This window comes from Panthera pardus, unplaced genomic scaffold (genome assembly GCF_024362965.1).
Source record: "Panthera pardus isolate Hobbes unplaced genomic scaffold, ASM2436296v1 HiC_scaffold_2, whole genome shotgun sequence".
Lineage (NCBI taxonomy): Eukaryota > Metazoa > Chordata > Mammalia > Carnivora > Felidae > Panthera > Panthera pardus.
The window spans coordinates 106,586,231-106,605,214 of record NW_026526765.1 but is presented as its reverse complement, the minus strand read 5'-3'; the positions used below and the strand labels follow the sequence as shown (position 1 = coordinate 106,605,214).

At 38.5% G+C, this 18,984-nt stretch overlaps 1 protein-coding gene across 7 annotated transcripts in view; it reads right to left on the bottom strand.

Moving 5' to 3' along the window:
• The window catches only part of ADAMTS6 (ADAM metallopeptidase with thrombospondin type 1 motif 6), a 305,077-nt gene that overhangs the window by 7,374 nt on the left and 278,719 nt on the right, over positions 1–18,984 (bottom strand). For 6 of the 7 annotated variants that reach the window (XM_019414343.2, XM_019414344.2, XM_019414338.2 and 3 more), the window contains 2 exons: positions 11,776–11,952; positions 9,002–9,158 (listed from right to left, as the gene is read on the bottom strand). In XM_019414343.2, the coding sequence (XP_019269888.1) occupies positions 9,002–9,158; positions 11,776–11,952 (334 nt within the window). Of the gene's footprint in view, positions 1–9,001; positions 9,159–11,775; positions 11,953–18,984 lie in introns of those variants that run through there. The other variant, XR_002071347.2, reaches the window with a different exon arrangement.

Sequence of the window (18,984 nt, the reverse complement as noted above, 5' to 3'; positions counted from 1 at the left end):
GTAGCAGGAAATGCCCGTGGTTTTATATATTTATATATTGAACCCTTTTATGTATAATAAAACATCAGGTTTATAGAGATGGCAAGACTGAAGCTCACAGAGGTTAGGACACCCATGCTGGTCACCCAGGTAGTGGGTTTAAGAGCTGGGGTTAGGATGCTCGGCATGAAACTGCAAAAAAATTTCTACCTGTAAGGCAGACCCTTGTCAACCCTTGGTGACATCATCATCAGAAATGCTCTGATCAGCATCATCATGCTCTGCCACCATGGAAAAAGGGGAATTTTTAACAAATATTTTATTTTTAAGCAATCTCTATACCCAGCCTGGGGCTCAAACTCACAACCCCCAAAACAAGAGTAGCATGCTCCACCAACTGAGAGGCCCCTGGAGAAGGGGACTTTTTTTTTTTTATTTTTTTTATATTTATTTATTTTTGAGAAACAGAGTGACAAAGTGTGAGCGGGGGAGGGGCAGAGAGAGAGGGAGACACAGAATCTGAAGCAAGCTCCAGGCTCTGAGCAAACGGTCAGCACAGAGCCTGATGTGGGGCCTGAACCCACAAACTGTGAGATCATGACCTGAGCTGAAGTCAGACGCTCAACCAACTGAGCCACCCAGGTGCCCCTGCGACTTTGTTTTTTTTAATGTTTATTTATTTTTGAGAGAGAGAGAGAAACTGCAAGCAGGGGAGGGATAGAAAGGGAGGGAGACACAGAATCCAAAGCAGGCTTCAGTCTCTGAGCTGTCAGCACAGAGCCCTAAGCGAGGATAGAACCCACAAACTGCGGGATCCACAACCTGAGTCAAAGTCAGACACTTAACCGACTGAGCCACCCAGGTGTCCCAGGCAAATGTTTTTTAAAAGCAGTTCTAGGTCACAGGTATTCAAAATGGCATGAATGCTTTTCTTCGGCTTTACTGTCCTCCTTCAATTGTGTAAAATGACATGAGTGGAAGGTGATTTGAGTTGCACCATGGAGTTTTAAAGCTCCACTATTACAGAAAGCTGAACATAATCTTAAATATATTAGTAGCAGTATTAAATTATACTGGGGCATTCAGCCCATCTGCCACTTTTTTTAGCTTACCTAGAGAGGACTGATGTGTTGAGCTCTTGGACTGACTCATTGACATTCTGCTCATGTAGTCAAGAAGGCTTTAATTACAAAAATTATTCACTAGTCTGCTTCATTCTCAAAGCCATTAAAAATATGAAATAATGTAAGTGATGAGTCACTAAATTCTATACCCGAAACTAATATTACATTGTATGTTAACTAACTGGAATTTAAATAAAAACTTGGAAAAACAATGAAATAATCTCACCCTTGAGCCGATACACAGTACAGATCACATTTGTGGTAAAACCATTCTGGAAAAGTTGTACATAAATTAAACCACAGTTTCCCATTGAAATCAAAACAATAATAAATGTTCTGTTTTAGTTTCTGAATGATCTTCAGTATGTGCTGATTTCTAGCTAATCTCTAAAATATCTAATTAAAAGTTTCTCTATACTTAAGTAATACATAACCTGTAAATAAACTATTCTACTAGGACACCTATTAAAAGGAATCCTTTAGTAAGAATCTTTTTGTAACATGATTACCCTGTAATTAATCTATTTGGAAGGTTTTGTCTTGACTATCATATTTTCTTCATGTAGATACACTTATATGTATTGCTTTTGAAGTAGTGGTATCTAAGCCAGCAGGGTCAAGGATTTTAAGGTGAAGGCTTAATTTTCTCTTCTGCTCTCATCATGTACCAGCTAAGTACTCTCCTGGGAAGAGAAAGAAAAGACACTTACTCTACCTTTTCTCTTGTGAGGCCATTGGAAGGGTGAGAGGTCCTTACTGTGTGGCTTCTAGGGAATATTTTGTGGGCCTAACTAGTCTCTCCTTTTTTTGCATCCTACCTGTCCCTGAAAACAAAATTTCACTTTACCCAAGTCCAAAGATTTCTAGTGGGGAAGGCAATTTGTAGGGTATTCCTACATTTTTCTCAGGGACGCTTGGGACTATATTAAGGGCTGAAAGCCAACCCCTAGGCCCTGCGATATGAGCCAGACCCATAAGTAACCTGCCAGGTATGCAAGAGTGGGTCTCACTGGTAATCTGGGTTTTGGTAGACTTGAATGATAAAATAAGACAACCTGTTTCATGGCAACACATGAATCTACTTATCATTGATGTGCCAGTGGGTTTTTCCACAGGTGCTTTACATTAATCTTTCAAATCTTCGACCCAAAAGACATGATTTCAAAACACTCACAGTGAACAGAGGCTTATGAATTTAGGATGCAATTGGATTCAGATTCATTGTGACTTTGAAGGCTTCACTTGGTCCAAGGAACACAAGAGCAACTCCTGAAATGCTGTGCTCTTGCATTTATTTCCTGAAACGTCGCACAGCCTGGCTAAATTATATTGTTGGAGTGACCTGGGGTATACAGGGACATATCCTTTCATGACCAGGTCGGACCATTCAGCATCCTTTTTTGGCGAATGCATGCCCTGTGTGCCCATAAACTCTTTATGAGATTTAGAGGAACACAGTAAGTAGACAGTTATGACTTAAGAACCTTAGGGTCTATCTTTTGGATTACAAAAGTACAACCAGCTGTGCCTCTGTCAAACTGCCCAGAAGATGCAGAGCTTAGTGAGAAGTGAGATGGCAAAGGCTGTACGTGTGAATGTGTGGGTGAGGGATGTGAACTCAGTATTTCTTCTGAAAAAATTGCCCTTGATATTCTACATAGTCAGACTGGAAAAGGGTGAAATAATAAGTTTCATTTGGGAACCTGACATTATTCATTGCAACGGGAACATTCCAGCAACTTTTCATCCTTGAACAAGGTGGTATCAACTACGAAACTTGATTCCAATGTCATCTTACCATGGGCTAAGCCATTACTTTTTCTCTTTGCTTCCTCAGTTTCTCTTTTCCCAGTCTTATTCCCTGAAAGCCACCCACATTCATCCTCAAGGTGGTATAATCCCAGCACAAATCCCAGGGTTCCCTGTAAACCAGAGAGCCAGGAATGTGAACCTAAGTGGTAAGGTGCATTATGAGCTCTTTAAAATGGCAAAGGGAAAAAAAACCCTACTCTTGCTCACCTCTTTCCACTCAGAATCTTCAAATGACCTTCATTGTTCCTTTCACTGGTTTTAATACAATGGGCACCACTTTAAATCTCAAGTCCAGTAGTTGTTTTGTTCTGGAGGTCCTATGAGGTTTCGGGAGCTGCTCAGGCTTTCTCCAAGTCATTCACTTGAGGGAGACTGAGACCAACCAAAGCCACTATTAGCCTAGGTTGGTAAACCAATGTATACTAACCACGCCTTTCCTGGGTTGGTTACCAGCTCAGGGCACACCATGAATTATTAGCTGGCAGCAATAAATACCAGCTGACAGATTGCCTTGTACTATTGGGAGACAGAAAAGACTCACCATATAAACTACAAGGGAACCTGAAACTGCATAAAGATGAATAAAATGGCATTTGGGATAGAATTTCAGGTAAGCTTGAGTAGGCTAGTCCCAGCTGCCAGATGTACTTTAAAAAATTACTCTGAGTGGTACTTCAGATGCAGTGATACCCAATGTGTCTAAAATTCACTCCCAGCAGCAACGCAGTGTTATGCTCATCATGGGCAGTCTGTCAAATTCAAGCCTATAATGCTTTAACCCTTCACTGAAGCCTTACAAGAATTAAATACTAAAGCAGACGTTGAATATGGCAAATTTTATCTCCCTTCTTCCTTCTCCTAGTCCCGTCTTACTATTTACTTTTTTTTTTTTTTTTTTTTTTGAGAGAGAGAAAGAGAGAGAGCGAGCATGAGCAGGCAAGGGGCAGAGAGACAGAAGATCTGAAGTCGGCTCTGTGCTGACAGCAGAGAGGCTGTGGGGTTCAAACTCACAAACCACGAGATCATAACCTGAGCCAAAGTCGGACATTTAATTGACTGAGCCACCCAGGTGCCCCTGACTATTTACTTTTAATATCTTGATGTTCCACTTCCGAATTTCTCTTATTATTCTTTGTTGTCTTAACCTCACTCCATTTCTTCAATCTCTTTCCATTGTTTATTTTATTTTTATTTTTAAAAATCTTACTCAAATTCCATTATTTTATTATGGCATTTGGGGATGAATGTGTTTTCAACTTCCCTATAGAAGCCTAACTTCCTTATCGTGATTTATAGTATCCAGAAACCAAAATCTAAATGGGAGTCATAGTGGATACCTCCAAATCTCTTATCCCTGTGTCTAACTGTTCATCAGGTTCTTTTTATTCTCCCTTCCATTTTATTCTTTTTTTTCCAATTAATTACTCCCCTTTTGATTTATACTCTATCTACTTTGATTTAAGCCTTCATCATCTCAAGCCTGGACACTTAGAATAACGCTCTAACTCTTCCTCCACACAAAGTTGACCTCCCTCTGCCCCTCCACACTCCTGCCACCCTGACCATGTCACTCTTCAATTTCCTTCGCTTATTCCCTAGAACTTAAGAGTCCTAACTGCCTTCCACGGCATTCAGGGCCCTCCGAAACCAAGTCCCTGACTCTCTCTCTTTGTAGCCACATCTCCACTACCTCTCATCTGCCAACCCACTGCACCCGTACTGAACTACCTCCATGCCCTGATGACTGAATACACATGTCCTCTGCCAGGAATCCCAGCATCTCCATGTGTTCTTGGCAAATTGTTTCATACCTTCCAGTGCCCTACTCAAAGCTTGTCTTCTCCACGATGCTTCTACTGATTACCCCTCTTCTGTGTACTCATGGTAATTTTTTTCTACCCTGTTAGAGTACTGCCTGTACTGTGAAAATTATTTGTCCCTACCCCTGCTAAACTGTGCTCCCTTTGAGGACAAAGACCTTGTCACATTTCTTTCATAGTCTCAGTGCCTGGCCCTTTGTCTTGCTGGCCTTGGCTTGCTAAGTAAGTAATAATGGTTGGGTGAATGGAGGACATTATTTAAAAGCCATTACCTTGAGGGATGGACAGATAGATATATATGTGATAAATCAGCTCAGGAAAATGTTAATGTTGGAATCCAGATAGTGGGTGTTCATTGTAAAATTCTTTCAACCTTGCTGTTACATTTGAAATGTTTTATTATTTTCATAATAAAATGTTAGAAGGAGAACCAATTCCTAAACTGTGGTTGTTAAAACAATTCTCAAGATTCTATCAATGGTCCATTTCACCCATAGAGACCCCACTAAAAAACTGTATTTTAGATCCCAAGGGATCTCCCTTGGTCCAACTCTGTCTTGGGGTAGACCTGAACTGGTTTCACAGTAGCCTCCCACTAAGAGTCAAGAGAAGGGGAATAGGAAGTCCTCTTTCAACCTCCTGCAGCAACCAGAGCTTACTCCTTCCCCTACTACCAGATTTCCCTCCCAACTCTCCCTTAGCAACAGGCATTTCTTTTCTCCCTGACCTGATTCCCAGAAGCCATATTAGATTACTCTTACATTACTTTCATGTAAGAGCCTCTTCTCTTTTGAAATCCATATTATCTGTCCATTTCATATCTCTGTTAATGATAACTTATGATTTAATTCAACTGTTTCATCCTCTTTTTCCAGGGTATACATGGGTTATTTTTCCAAGTACACATTACAGCAGGTTCACAGATCACTTAGTCTATGAAGTTGCCTTGATCTAAAAGGTTAAAGTCACTTGTCTTCCATTTGAACTTTTAGCACCGTGTCAACTGCTCCACATAACACCTTCTACCTTCCTTCCTTTTCTTTTTTTTTAAAATATCTTTCGTGTAAGACTATGAACTTACAAATGCATTTGAATTTTCCATAATGAATGGAAGAGGCTGGCCACAGCAAGCATTCAATAATTAGTTGCCGATGAAATGAACAGATAGTTTCAGGTATTTAAATGTATTCAACATATGCTACTGGGAAGCCAAAGAGAACACAAAACAAGTTATGACAGACATATCCACTTTAAATCTAATTTTGTAAGAGAGTGATCCTCTTTCTTTTCAATGACTCAGCAGCTTTAGGGACTAACAGTTCTAAGATTAGTCATATTTTGCAGGATTAATAATTTCCTAAAAGTTTCCTCCTTTACTAAGAAGGCTAAAAATTCTGTCTTAACTGCTTACTTCAAATTAATATTAGTGAAAAGTGATTTGGCCAGGCAGATTAAATGACCATGAGGTGTTTCTACAAATAATTTAAGAAACCTCAGATTAACACATATCTATTTTAAGAGAATTTCTTTAAGGCAGAAATAAGTCCAGTTACAAATGATATTTTGCCCACTCTGAAAACTTTGCATCACCAGCTAGACGCTTCTGTATAATAACTAACCACTACAGAAAAGTTTTTGGAGAAATCACTAAAATGCCTAAAATAAAGTTATATACATAATTTCAACATCTACATTGCTGTGAGCATGTTAAAAAACCAATTCTTTCAGCAGTGACTAAGCCTGAATCTACTGAATCAGGATGATGGTCATGCTAGAAAGAGTTGCTACTTCATAACCAGAAGCTCTGTTTTCATGTTAAAATACCCTACTAATAAGTGAATTAAGAATAGCATAAAAATGTAGTTGAAACTGACATGCCCTTGGGCTTTGCCAAATCTCAGTTCAAATTCTGCCTTTACTACTTCCTAGTCTTATCATTTGGGCAAGTCACTATCCCTCTCTGTGCCTCAGTTTCCTCATCAGTAATACCAACTCTTGGACGGTTGCTGACATAATTATAACATGCATGCGTGCGTACACACACACACACAGATATTTATGTATATGAGATATATAAGGTGGATAATAAATATAAAGGGCCTACCCATAATACCCAATACAGAGTAATTTAATATGATAGTTATATCTTTTCCACCTCAACCTTTTATCTTCCAACTCAGAAAGAAAAATAGACCTTCAGACCTATGTGATTGACTGCTAATAATTTATAATGGATAAACAATTTATAATTGTTTGATGCAGTCTTACACAAGACAGATATTTTTATTTAGATTATTTAAAAGAGATTGTTTTGCTAAGGAAAATACTTAGGTTTATCATGGATTTTGAGTCCTTCTCAAGAGAAGAAAAGCTCAATTTCTAGAATGACCATTACCGAAGGGACAAAAAAGTAGATGACATCAGAGCAACAGATTTTGCAAATTAAAATTATGATTTTGAATTAATGTACAATAAGGTCATACTTATCTGAAAGAGTAAATTATACAAAAAGGATTTCATGTTGAGGCTTAGATATAAAAACTGGTATATTTGCAAAGTAATTTCTCTGTATCCTGTCATACAAGATGATTGCTCTTCCTAAAATAAAATATCTAAGGAAATATTTTATAATTTTTTTTTAACGTTTATTTATTTTTGAGACAGAGAGAGACAAAGCATGAATGGGGGAGGGTCAGAGAGAGGGAGACACAGAATCTGAAACAGGCTCCAGGCTCTGATCTGTCAGCACAGAGCCCGACGCGGGGCTCGAACTCATGGACCGCGAGATCATGACCTGGGCCGAAGTCGGCCGCTTAACCGACTGAGCCACCCAGGCGCCCCTCTAAGGAAATATTTTAAAATAGTGAATGTAATTAAAAAAATTTTTTTTTCAATGTTTATTTAGTTTTGTGAGTGTGAACAGGGGAGGGGCAGAGAGAGATGGAGACACAGAATACAGAGCAGGCTCCAGGCTCTGAGCTGTCAGCACAGAGCCGAAGTCGGATGCTTAACTGACTGAACCACCCAGGTGCCCCAATAGTGAATGTAATTTTTTAAAAAAATCCTTTAAGTTGGAGAAATTTAGTCAAAAGGAATAGATCTCTTTTTAATAGGCTCATGAGCACATAATTTTCATTTGAAAAATATTAAATTATTTTCAGGATAGTTCTCTACTTTTGTTTTAAGCAGAGCCCCATAACCAGGTTTCTTACATAATTTAAATTAGTGGTTCCAGATGTTCTTGTGCATTTATTTGGGCATGCCTCTATTTTCATATGGCAAGGCAGTCTGAATTTCCTGACTATGCCATATTTGTCTCTATATTTCCCATGATTTCTGTTGTAGTGCCTCTTACATAGTGGCATTCAGGAAATTTTAAATGAATGCCTAACTGAATAAGCAAAGTATATTTGTTTAAATAAGATATAAGAAAATTCAGGATTTGGGCTGGCAACTGCTATTAATAAACAGATTTCCCAATACATAAGAAAGAGAAATTTCAGGGGCACCTGGGCAGCTCAGTCGGTTAAGCGTCCAACTCAGCTCAGGTCATGATTTCATGGTTCGTGGGTTCGAGCCCCGCGTCAGCTGTGCTGACAGCTCAGAGCCTGGAGCCTGCTTTGGATTCTGTGCCTCCCTCTCTCTCTGCCCCTTCCCCGCTCATGCTCTGTCTCTACTCTCAAAAATAAACATTAAAAAAAATTAAAAGAAAGAGAAATTTCAGAGCATAAAGACCTTTGTGCTCCTCTATAAACAGCTATATAATTATCTTTTTCTTCTTTTCTACAATAAGAAAACTAGCACTTGAAATAAATAGTTTCAAATATTTGCTTTCATTATATGTACAACAAGCATGAATTTTAATCTTCATGATGGTAGAGATCCATTGTTAAATCCAAAAAGAAACAGAAAAGAAACAGAACTTTAAATTCAAAGTGTGGTTCATTAGACATCATCTCTGTATTTCTGGCACAAGTCAAACATAGAATGCTAGGTCAAACATAGACCTTAGAGGTTACTTACTCCAATCCCTCATTATAAAGATAAGCTAATTTAGCTCCAGAAAGTTTAAGTGACTTAACAAGGTCAGGTAGTCAGGGAAAAAAATGTAGGTTTCCTTATCACATATCCAGTACACATGCAACTTTCACAAATGCTCTACATGAACTATACTACAACAGTGGCTTTATGGGGCTCCTCAAACCCTGGGAGCCACCAGAGGTGAGTCATTAGAGGCCGCAGGCCCTTTGTCCATGGGAAACTCACCTTCAGTATTGGAAATGGGGGTACTGTCACATTTGCTTTCACACTGCTGCATCGATGGAGGCCGAACAGTTTCTGGACAGTCACTAGACGCCTGTCCAGTGTAGGAAAGACACTGCACAGTCCTCATCTGCTGTCCAAGGCCACACTGAGCAGAACACTGAACCGAAAGACACAGAGAGAAACAAAATTCAACAATTTTCAGGAGGTAAAAAGATATTATATCTTTCCAAATACCATATATATTAGCTTTTAAAGTCCATATGAAGTTCATCTTGGAGAGGTATATGATTAAGTCATTCTACTGTAGAACTCATTTGAAAATTCAAGGAACATGTTATTACCTTTGAAAATGGAAGCAATATAGTTCCTAGAAAACAAGAGATTTCTTGGGCTATTTTTCTAACACTTCCAATTAGGTGAACTGTAACAGGAGTGTAATAAGAAAACCCTCATGAGGAAGTAGTAATTAGGGATTCTAGTGCTGGGACATCACTTTTGCTCCCTATTTATTACAGTCCTATGGCAAACAAGCTGATGGTCTACTGGAGTGCTGTGAATGTGATCAAAATAGGAGTTCAGTAAAACAGCAGTGACTGCTGTGTGGGCTAGTGATGGGAACCAGTTTAAAAAAAAATAAAAGAGCTTCAATAATTACCTTGAGTTTTCTAAGGTATTGTTAGTCACACAAATGTGAGCCAAGTAGCATGCCTCCCTCTCCTTTTTCATCTACTCAGGGATTCAGTTACTTTACAGTTGAAGTTACTCTCTGAGTGACTTAGTCTCAGTGGGGACCGATCAGCTGTCCAGGCTGAACCATGAAGCTGGATCTTTCTTTGGGTCTGCCACCCAGAATGCCCGCAAAGCCTGTGAGATCTGAGATCAAGGAGATGAGCTAGTGCCGAGACAGGCGATGGTGATGCTTATAAGGTTAACAAACTGAGGCCCTATTGAATTTGTCTGTAAAAACTCTCAAAACACTTACAGGAGTTGCAAGGATATTGACAGACACTTTTATTTTAAAATTCCTAAATAAAGAATGACAAACAAATGCACTATAAAATGTATTAAAGTGTCTTTGAAAATGTATTTTTACCAGTTAATTTTAATTTTAGAAAACTGAATTTAAAATATAGATGAGAAGAAAAGGACTTGACAACATTTAAAAGAATAACCTGAAATTGATTACTGCAAATTTGGTGAAATCACTCACATGCGAAAACTTTCAACTGACCTTTATATGACAGTGCATTGCAACAAAGAATACGTAAGGAAGGAAATGCCTCCATGGTTTAAATCAAAATTATGAGGGCATGTCTGTACTTATTCTTTAACACCATATCAATTCCATATTTTGAAATGGTTACACTTTCACAGTGAAACACATAATTGCTTACAATGCCTATCATGTGTATTCTACTTGAGTACTTTATAAATTAAATGATGCTATACAAATGCAAATTATTAATTATTTGTTATACACATGCAAATATTAATTATTTTATGATCACACTGATTTTGTCTCCCCACAGGGCTGGCTGAGTACAGAACAAATATATTTATTTGCTTTAATGGAGACTGAAAACCTTTGCCCTTTCCCAACTATAACAAAAGAGGTCGGTAGATACTGCTATACTGTAGAAATGCTGAGGGTTGTCCGGAATTTTGCTAACTACTTCTATGAAATGCCATTTTTAATAAGTAATGACAGGTCCAGTCAGTCCAGAGATCACACAAAATCATACTGGTATAGTTATGTGCCATGATTTATTTGGGTCTCAGATATTTGAAAACAACAAGGTTAATTATAAAACCACAGGAAAAGGGCATTGATTGTCTAGAAATTACCTTTCTGGAACATTATTATTATTATTATTTTTTAACATTTATTTATTTTTGAGAGAGAGAGAGACAGAGCATGAACGAGGGAGGGCCAGAGAGAGGGAGACACAGAATCTGAAACAGGCTCCAGGCTCTGAGCTGTCAGCACAGAGCCCGATGCGGGGCTCGAACTCACGGACCGCGAGATCATGACCTGAGCCGAAGTCGGACGCCTAACCGACTGAGCCACCCAGGCGCCCCTGGAACATTATTTTTAATGTAACCTAATAGATTTCCTTTTTGACATTCAAAAGAATAATACTCAATTTTCCTTGTATCCAAATATATCGATTTGTTGTAAAAGGATTTAAGGTGGCCTTCACTAAGATAACACAGTTTAAAAATAAGTGAGAATGAAGAAAGAAAAAAATAGGAATTAGAACATAAAATGCAAATGAACCTCATGTAAAAATACAGACCAAAAGCCCTTTATACTGGCTTCCCAATTCATGATGTCCATCAGCTAAATCCATTGAATAATAGATATTGATAATATTTCAAAGACTGTCAATCACATTATCAAGCTAATTAGAACCCCCATACCTTTTCTGTGAAGTTAAGAGGAGCTACTTTTGCAAGTAGGAAAGTTAAGACACTGGGGTTAACAGATTTGTTCTTGAAGTAGCTGAGAGAGTTGGGACTAGAATCCAAAGTTTTGTTAGCTTGCTCAAATACCTGGCCATACAGACTATTTCTCTTTTAAGTTTAAATTACATTGGTAAGCCCCAAGGAGTAGGTAGAAGTAGGAAGCGTGTGGGTGCAGGAGAAACACAGCTAGTGGGTCTATGTGTGACTGTCGTGTTTCTCATCTCTGGAGCCCTTATAATGACCCAATCAGAAAACTTAAGTGTTTCAAAGTGCTGCTTCAGCAGGAGCCCCTTGCCGCACTGTCTTACCTGGCCCCAGTCTCCAGTCACCCAGCGAGGAGGAGGGCAACGGCCCAAACTGCAGCGGATACGGACAGGGGGTTTGTTCTCTTCTGGACACTGTGCAGCTGGGAATGTTTTAGAGAGGTCACTGCTCTTGCACAGAACAATCCGATGCTTGAATCCCGGACCACATTTGGGAGTGCACTGGAAATAAAACAAATACAGCAGTTTAAATGAATCACAGCAGTTTAAAGATAGAGGAAAATATGAGGAAGGTCTTTCTTAAAGTGAATGTTTTTGGGTATACAATATGCATATAGACAAAATTCTGGGCAAAGTTGTTCGGATATGAAAACTCGTTAAGTTTTTAAGCAGAAGTACCTTTAACTTTTCCCCTAAGGACTTTAAGAGCTAAATCCAAAGTTTGTTTCTTGGCTAACTTATTTTCTTCTTTTATTGTGGGTAGGTTTATTCCTCGATACCTCCCTGTCCTTGGCCACATTTTATAAACACGATATATACCAAGTGTTGTGCTAAGAGCTATACAGTCTTTACAGAAATCCTAATTTTTGGAATGTGGAATCCTTGGTTTCCTACTTGCTAGGTGTAGTCTTCTGAAAAGAATCCTTATTATTAGTAGACAACAAGAACTCATCTTTATGAAGCAAGCTAGGGATTGATTGAGATATGTATTCTTAGAGGGTGGTAACTAAGAATACATGGCCATTGGTCAAAGTTTATTGCACAGAAAATCTCTGGACTTTTCCTTGTACATAATAAATTTCCCTAAACATAATGCATTTGACTCTTCTTTAGTTGGACCAGTCTGTTCTTCATACTGAGGAAAAGATGCTCCTTCTTCCAATGTCACAAAGTCTGTTATTTACCTCTTCTCCAGGTTCATTGGAATGCTATTTCTTAGAGTCATCTATTAAACATGGTGACTGACTAAAGTCCTCCAACTTTCTACCCTGTATGTTTGAACCCTTCCTTAAAATCTGTTCTTCCTTTGAGTCAAGTGAGGACCTTACCCACAACATTTTGAAGCCCTGTTTCTATACCTTTTGTTCAAAAGAAAGAAAGAAAGAAAGAAAGAAAGAAAGAAAGAAAGAAAGAAAGAAAAGAAGGAAGGAAGAAAGATCCCAGATCTACTGCAGGAGCTACATTAGACTGAGGGGAAGGGAATACAAAGTGATTAAGATGGTCTCTACCTTCCAGGAGCTCATAGTTTTATGTAGGAGATATACATGTGAACACAGGTTAAGTAGCATAAAAGAGGATGTAGAAGATATATATTCTTGAGCCCAGAATCACCATCTTCCTATTTGTAATTACATGTTTACACGTCTTCTCATCCCTTCCACACTATAAGCTCCTTAAAATTATTTCATTTCTAATTTTTCTTTGTACACCACCCTGTCCTGACCCTCAGGATTCAGCACAGGGCTTTGAGTATGCACTCAATAAACACATACTGTTGTATATCTGGTAGGATGGTTTTCATTTACAATCAGGTAAATCAAAGTGTGCTAGTTGTGGGATGAGGATATCATAATGAACACTATATACACCCCGCGTAGCTTCTGTCGGGGCAATCTTTGAGCCTGGTGTATGTCATAGAGAGAAAATTACTACTTTTTTTTCAGGTGAAATCAAGGATCTCATGAAAACTTCTCATCAGCATGAATGTAATAACAGAATACATATCCTCCAACTTAGAAAAAAATTCATTAAGATGCATTTTGAAGGAGGAGAACATCAGTTCTTTCCAAGATGGCTCCAGGAGAAGCTTTAGTTAGGGTCTTAGTAGTCAAAGTGGTCAAATTCCTGATGTCTGCTACTTCTTTTCACAGCCAAATCAACATCCTTATTTCCAGCTGCTGCTCCTCTCTTCCCATAGAATCCATCACTGGGTCCTGCTAATCCAACTCCCACATCTCTCTCACATCTATTGATTTTTCTCTGTCTCCACTGTCACTAATCTTGTTTCAGACAAACATCATTTCCTTCATGTAAGACTGCATTGTCTTTCTAACAGGTCTCTGTATTTCTTGCTCTTACCTCGCTCCACTGTCTAAAGCACAAATCAATTATGTTCTCCTGTGATTAAAAAATAAATCCTTCAATGGCTCATTATTGTCCTCAAGATAAAAATTCAAACTCTAAATATGCTGACTGTCTTCTGATAGGAAGGCTAAGTTTACCTTTTCAGATCGATCTCTCCACACTAATGTGCAGTATTCTCCAGTGCAAGCCCAGGGCCACGCACAACGCCAGTGCTGCTGCCACTTCTACTAATTAACCACTACTAAAAATAATAATGATAGTAGCAGCTACCGTTTAATAAACATGATATATACCAAGGGTTGTGCTAAGTGCTATAATTTATATAGTCTTTACAGAAATCCTATGAGATGGCAATTATTATTCTGTTTCTTAAATGAGGAAACAATCTTAGACTAAATGCTTAGTAGAAAGTCATGCAGCTATTAAATGGCAGACGTAATGCTAACTCTTACTGTTTCCTGAACATTAGGCTTTACACTATGTCCTTTGCAATTGTTACCTCAATTAACCCTTAAAACAATCCTATCACTTTATATTTCAGGAAACCAAGACATGCAATCATGTGTTCTGTATGACGAATAAAGCCTCGATTCCAGTCTTTTGAGCTTGCCCCACCTGTGTCTAGTCCTCCCGACTTCACACCAAGTCTCCTCCACCATCCACCAATGTTAGAAGCCGAGGCCTTAGAGGATTTCTGCCATTCTTTTAATGCTAAATATTATTACTGATAATAACACTACTACTTCACATTTCATTAGAGCTTCACAGTTCAGGAATCACTTTCAAATACAGTATTCTTACACAAGTTTTTGAGAGTGAGTACAGATAAGGAAAACTTAAGCAGCTTAAGGCTAAAGAGATAGCAAGTGGTAGAGCAGGAAATAAATCCCAGACCTTCTGATCCACACTTTAGCTCTTAGCATCAGCAGGAAGTCATGAGAACACAGAAAAAGTATTAATTAATTAATTATTAAAAAAACAAATTGAGATAAAATGCAAAAAGACTTTAGGGAGATAGAAACATGTAGGATATATGGGATATCCAATTTGAGGATTTTAAGTTATGATTAGTTCTCATAATGGGAACATTTGCTAATAAATTCACTTGTGCCACTCTCCTCTCCCTTTGCATTTTAAAAGCATAATACGTGTATTAAAGCTGGGGACATATGCCCCTTGCTTGTTGGAATATCTTTTTCCAGTAGCAAGAAGCTTCTGCTATTATTTGAAGAAGGTAGTAATATCCAGCAGTCTTGGCTAAGAGCCTATGCCAAAGTCCTGCTTACACTTGGGGGAGGCAGACAATGCCATGACACACAATTCATTCGTTTGTGGCTAGAAGTCCCCGGGAAACCAAAACCAAAACAAAGAAAATAATGGTAGTAACAAGGAGAACAATAAAAAGACAAAGCGGGGCTACTATTGATTAAGTGTCAGGCAGTGTCCCGAGTACTTTGCATGTCACAGTGTACCTGATCCTCACAGAAACCTCCTGAAGTACCGTTTCCACACCCGCTCTGCAGGTGAGAAAAGGAGGCACTAAGAAGTACAGGTAAATCCAAATAGCAGCTTTCCACCAGAATGGAGCTCTGAAAGCAAATGTACAGAGACACAAACCCTCTGTGGGACAATGTGAAATTATATGTAAAACTGAACATATAGTGATGACTTCTACCAAAGAAATAATTTTAGAAAATTACAACCCAAACTCCTCTAAATAAGCCAAGGATATTCCATCCCATCACACTAGAAGTAGAGAGATAGTCAAGTGAATTCTTGAAATAACGAATGACTGAAAACTATATTTCTGCCATATTCTGATTCAATAAATATACCAGTCCTGACCCCTGCAGACCTAGCCACAAATATTACATGTCTGTATCCAAAGCCTCAACTCTGGTCTCTGTAAATATTGTACTTCTTAAGAGTGATTATAAATTTAAATGTTTAAAAAATTCTTGTAAAAAAAAAAAGTAAAAGGCATAGGGATGCCAATTAGACTAGTTTTATTCAAAGAGAACTCTATTCTGCAAATTCTTTTGATGTTAGGTCAGAGATGTTCGAGGAGAGATGTCCCTCAGCTTGTTTTTATTTTTACTTCTTCCTTCTGCTTTATTAAGCCTACATTTCATCTTTCCGCCTCTCGAGACTTCTGATAAATAAATACGTTTACTCATCTGACAGCTTCGGTTTTATTTAACTATCTAACAACATAAGAAGTTCTAGAAAAGCAAGATGTAGCCATGATTATGGATATGATTAATAGGCATTAACTTCATTGTAAGTGCTTAGAGTCTTCTTCGGAAATAATCACTGGTCTCTACCCACATAAAGGGTAGATTTGTACACATTTTTTTACCATGCCCTAAAATTCAGTAGTAATAATTAGATATTGAATGAGTAATAAAACTCATTTTTTTTAGATGAAAACATAGTTATAAATAGACATCAAAATCTATCCCATTCATTCTCACAATAAACTATATAGGTAGCTGTGTGGAAGATACTATTTCAGTAGACAATCCATTCTCCACCCCCCCCCAACCCCAACCCCACCCCCACCCCCACGGGGAGAGTACAAATGGGGGAGGGGCAGAGGATCTGAAGCAGGCTCCACTCTGACAGCAATAAGCCTGATATGAGACTGGAACTCACCAACCGTGAGATCATGACCTGAGCTGAAGTTGGATGCTCAACGGACTGAGCCACCCAGGTGCCCCTGGACAACCTATTCTTTAGTAAAATTATTTTTCACTATTTTTCTTTATTGCAGGTAAATACCTTTTTTTCCTATTTATTCATATAATCAAAATTCCACAGTTATTTAGAATCTGATCAGACCATTTGTTTGTTTTCATCCCAGTGAGATATAGGAGGTCATTTTTATGAGAGATGTATTTATGCTTTAGCTTAATGATCTACTATTAAAAAGCAAAAAACGTATTTTGCAGAGAAAAGTATTTGAAACCACAACAGGGAAAACAATTTGGCTCTCACTTGTAAAGCACAGAAATGTTAACAGTTTGGGGTTAGACTGAGTTCTTTCTGGAGAAACAGGTTTAATTTGCTTAGTTATAGTACCAGAGTAGAACCTAGAAGTAAGCAAGGTGATGTCACAACTGTCTTCTAAAACAAAGCACAGTCCCCTGCAGGTAGGTTTTGCACCCTTTCCAACCCCACCCCACCCCCCAATTCCTTCTTAACTAATGCTACCTAAATGTAAATCCTATCAAATCAATTGAGAATGTTGCCAGCAGTCATCCACTTGTCCAAGAGTAAGTACAAGAAACAGACCTTTTCCAATGGCTACTCTGTGGGAGTCAAAAGAAACTATTCCAATACATCAAAAGAATGGCTTAGGATTGCTGGAGCCCATCCACGGTATGCAGCAACGCATCTAAGAGTTACTTGCCAAGAGAGGGCAAAAACAGAAAGCCATTTAAGTCCAACATAGTATGGGTGATCCCAAGAGTGAGGCTAGGTTATAGGAAATGGGAAAGCCGTGGCTTCATTAGCTTCACAAAAGGCTGCTGAAGAGTCATTTTCCGCCAAGGTAATTTGGCTTTTTGTTTTGTTTTGTTTTCTTTTCTTTTGTCATAAGCAAAAGAAAATAACCCGGTGGGTTTCACTGATGGAGAAAACGAAAAACGGTTCCTGGCTTTGCAACAATGGAAATTTTATATTAGAGAGGCCGGCAAAGAAAAGGAAAAGGGCAAAGGGTACATTCCTCTTGCTGCAACATGTTTTCACTAGTTGAACCTCACCCTTGTGATTAGCAGAGCTCAGACAGCTGATGGTTGAAAGTGGGGAAGGGGCAGAAAGAAAAGGGAAGTCTTCAGGGGTGTGTCAAATGAATAATGTGTGAAATATTTGCAGCAGCTAACCAAAAAAGATTGAACATTGCCTGCTGTTCTGGTAGGACCTCCTCTTTTCAATAGCGGGAGGTATTCCATTCCACTGGGGAGAACAGGCTCCTGTTCTCACTTTGTTCTCCATAGCTACTCAGACGTTTATTTCACTTAATACTATTTACTTTCATTTATTTTTAACCCGTCCAGGGAAGAAGTGGGCTTCCTAGTAAAGTAAAGTAAAAAAAAAAAAAAAAAAAAAGGAAGTGTGAGAGTGTACCTCTCCTTTGGAAAATAAACAGGAAAGACACTGCATCTTTGTCCTAAGTTTTGACTTAGCTATCTTTTTTTTTTTTTTAATTTATTTTGAGAGAGAGACAGAGACAGAGAGAGACAGTGTGGGCAGGGGAGGGGCAGAGAGAGAGGGAGAGAAAGAGAATCCCAAGCAGGCTCTGTGCCATCAGCACAGAGCCTGATGCTAGGCTCAAACCCACGAACCATGAGATCGTGACCTGAGCGAAAACCAAGAGTCAGACGCTTAACCAACTGAGCCACCAAGCTGTCCCTTGACAGCTTATCTTAAAGAAGATAGCAGAAATGTGATTAAAAGCCCACCTAACTTTTTCATGTTTCTTTAAGCAGCCTCCAGGAGTGCCTAAGAGCCTCTCAGAGCTTTTTGAGCAAGTTATCTCTAAGAGTGGATAGACAAGAATCAAAATTCTCAGAGCAGGGTAATTAAAACATATATGAGGTTGATTTCAAAAGAAAACCTTAAAATGGTATTTGGAATGGAAACATGCTATAATATACACATGCCTTTTTTTCAAGGTGATTAAATTTGTTTTATGTTAAAATACAAATATAATGATACAGAAGAGTGTAGATCAAGGGATCAATGTGAAATAAACCTGTGCAAGTGATTTTAGTGTTTTCATGGTTGGCAGAAATTTTTTCCAGTTTCTGCTTATGAACTTAACTATTTTTCTCCACTTTTAAAATGTTTTTTTTTTTAATGTTTATTTATTTTTGACAAAGAGAGACAGAGACAGTGTGAGCGGAGAAGGGACAGAGAGAGAGGGAGACACAAGTCCAAAGCAGGTTCCAGGCTCTGAGCTGTCACCATAGAGCCTGACACGGTGTTCAAACACATGGACCACAAGATCATGATCTGAGACAAAGTCAGATGCTTAACCGACTGAGCCAATCAGGCACCCCCATTTTTCTCCACTTTGGTAGCAAGATGATATATAAAGTTGAATCTTTATTATCATCTACCACTACTTCATGCAATCTTATTTTCCATTTATTCTTTAAAACAAAC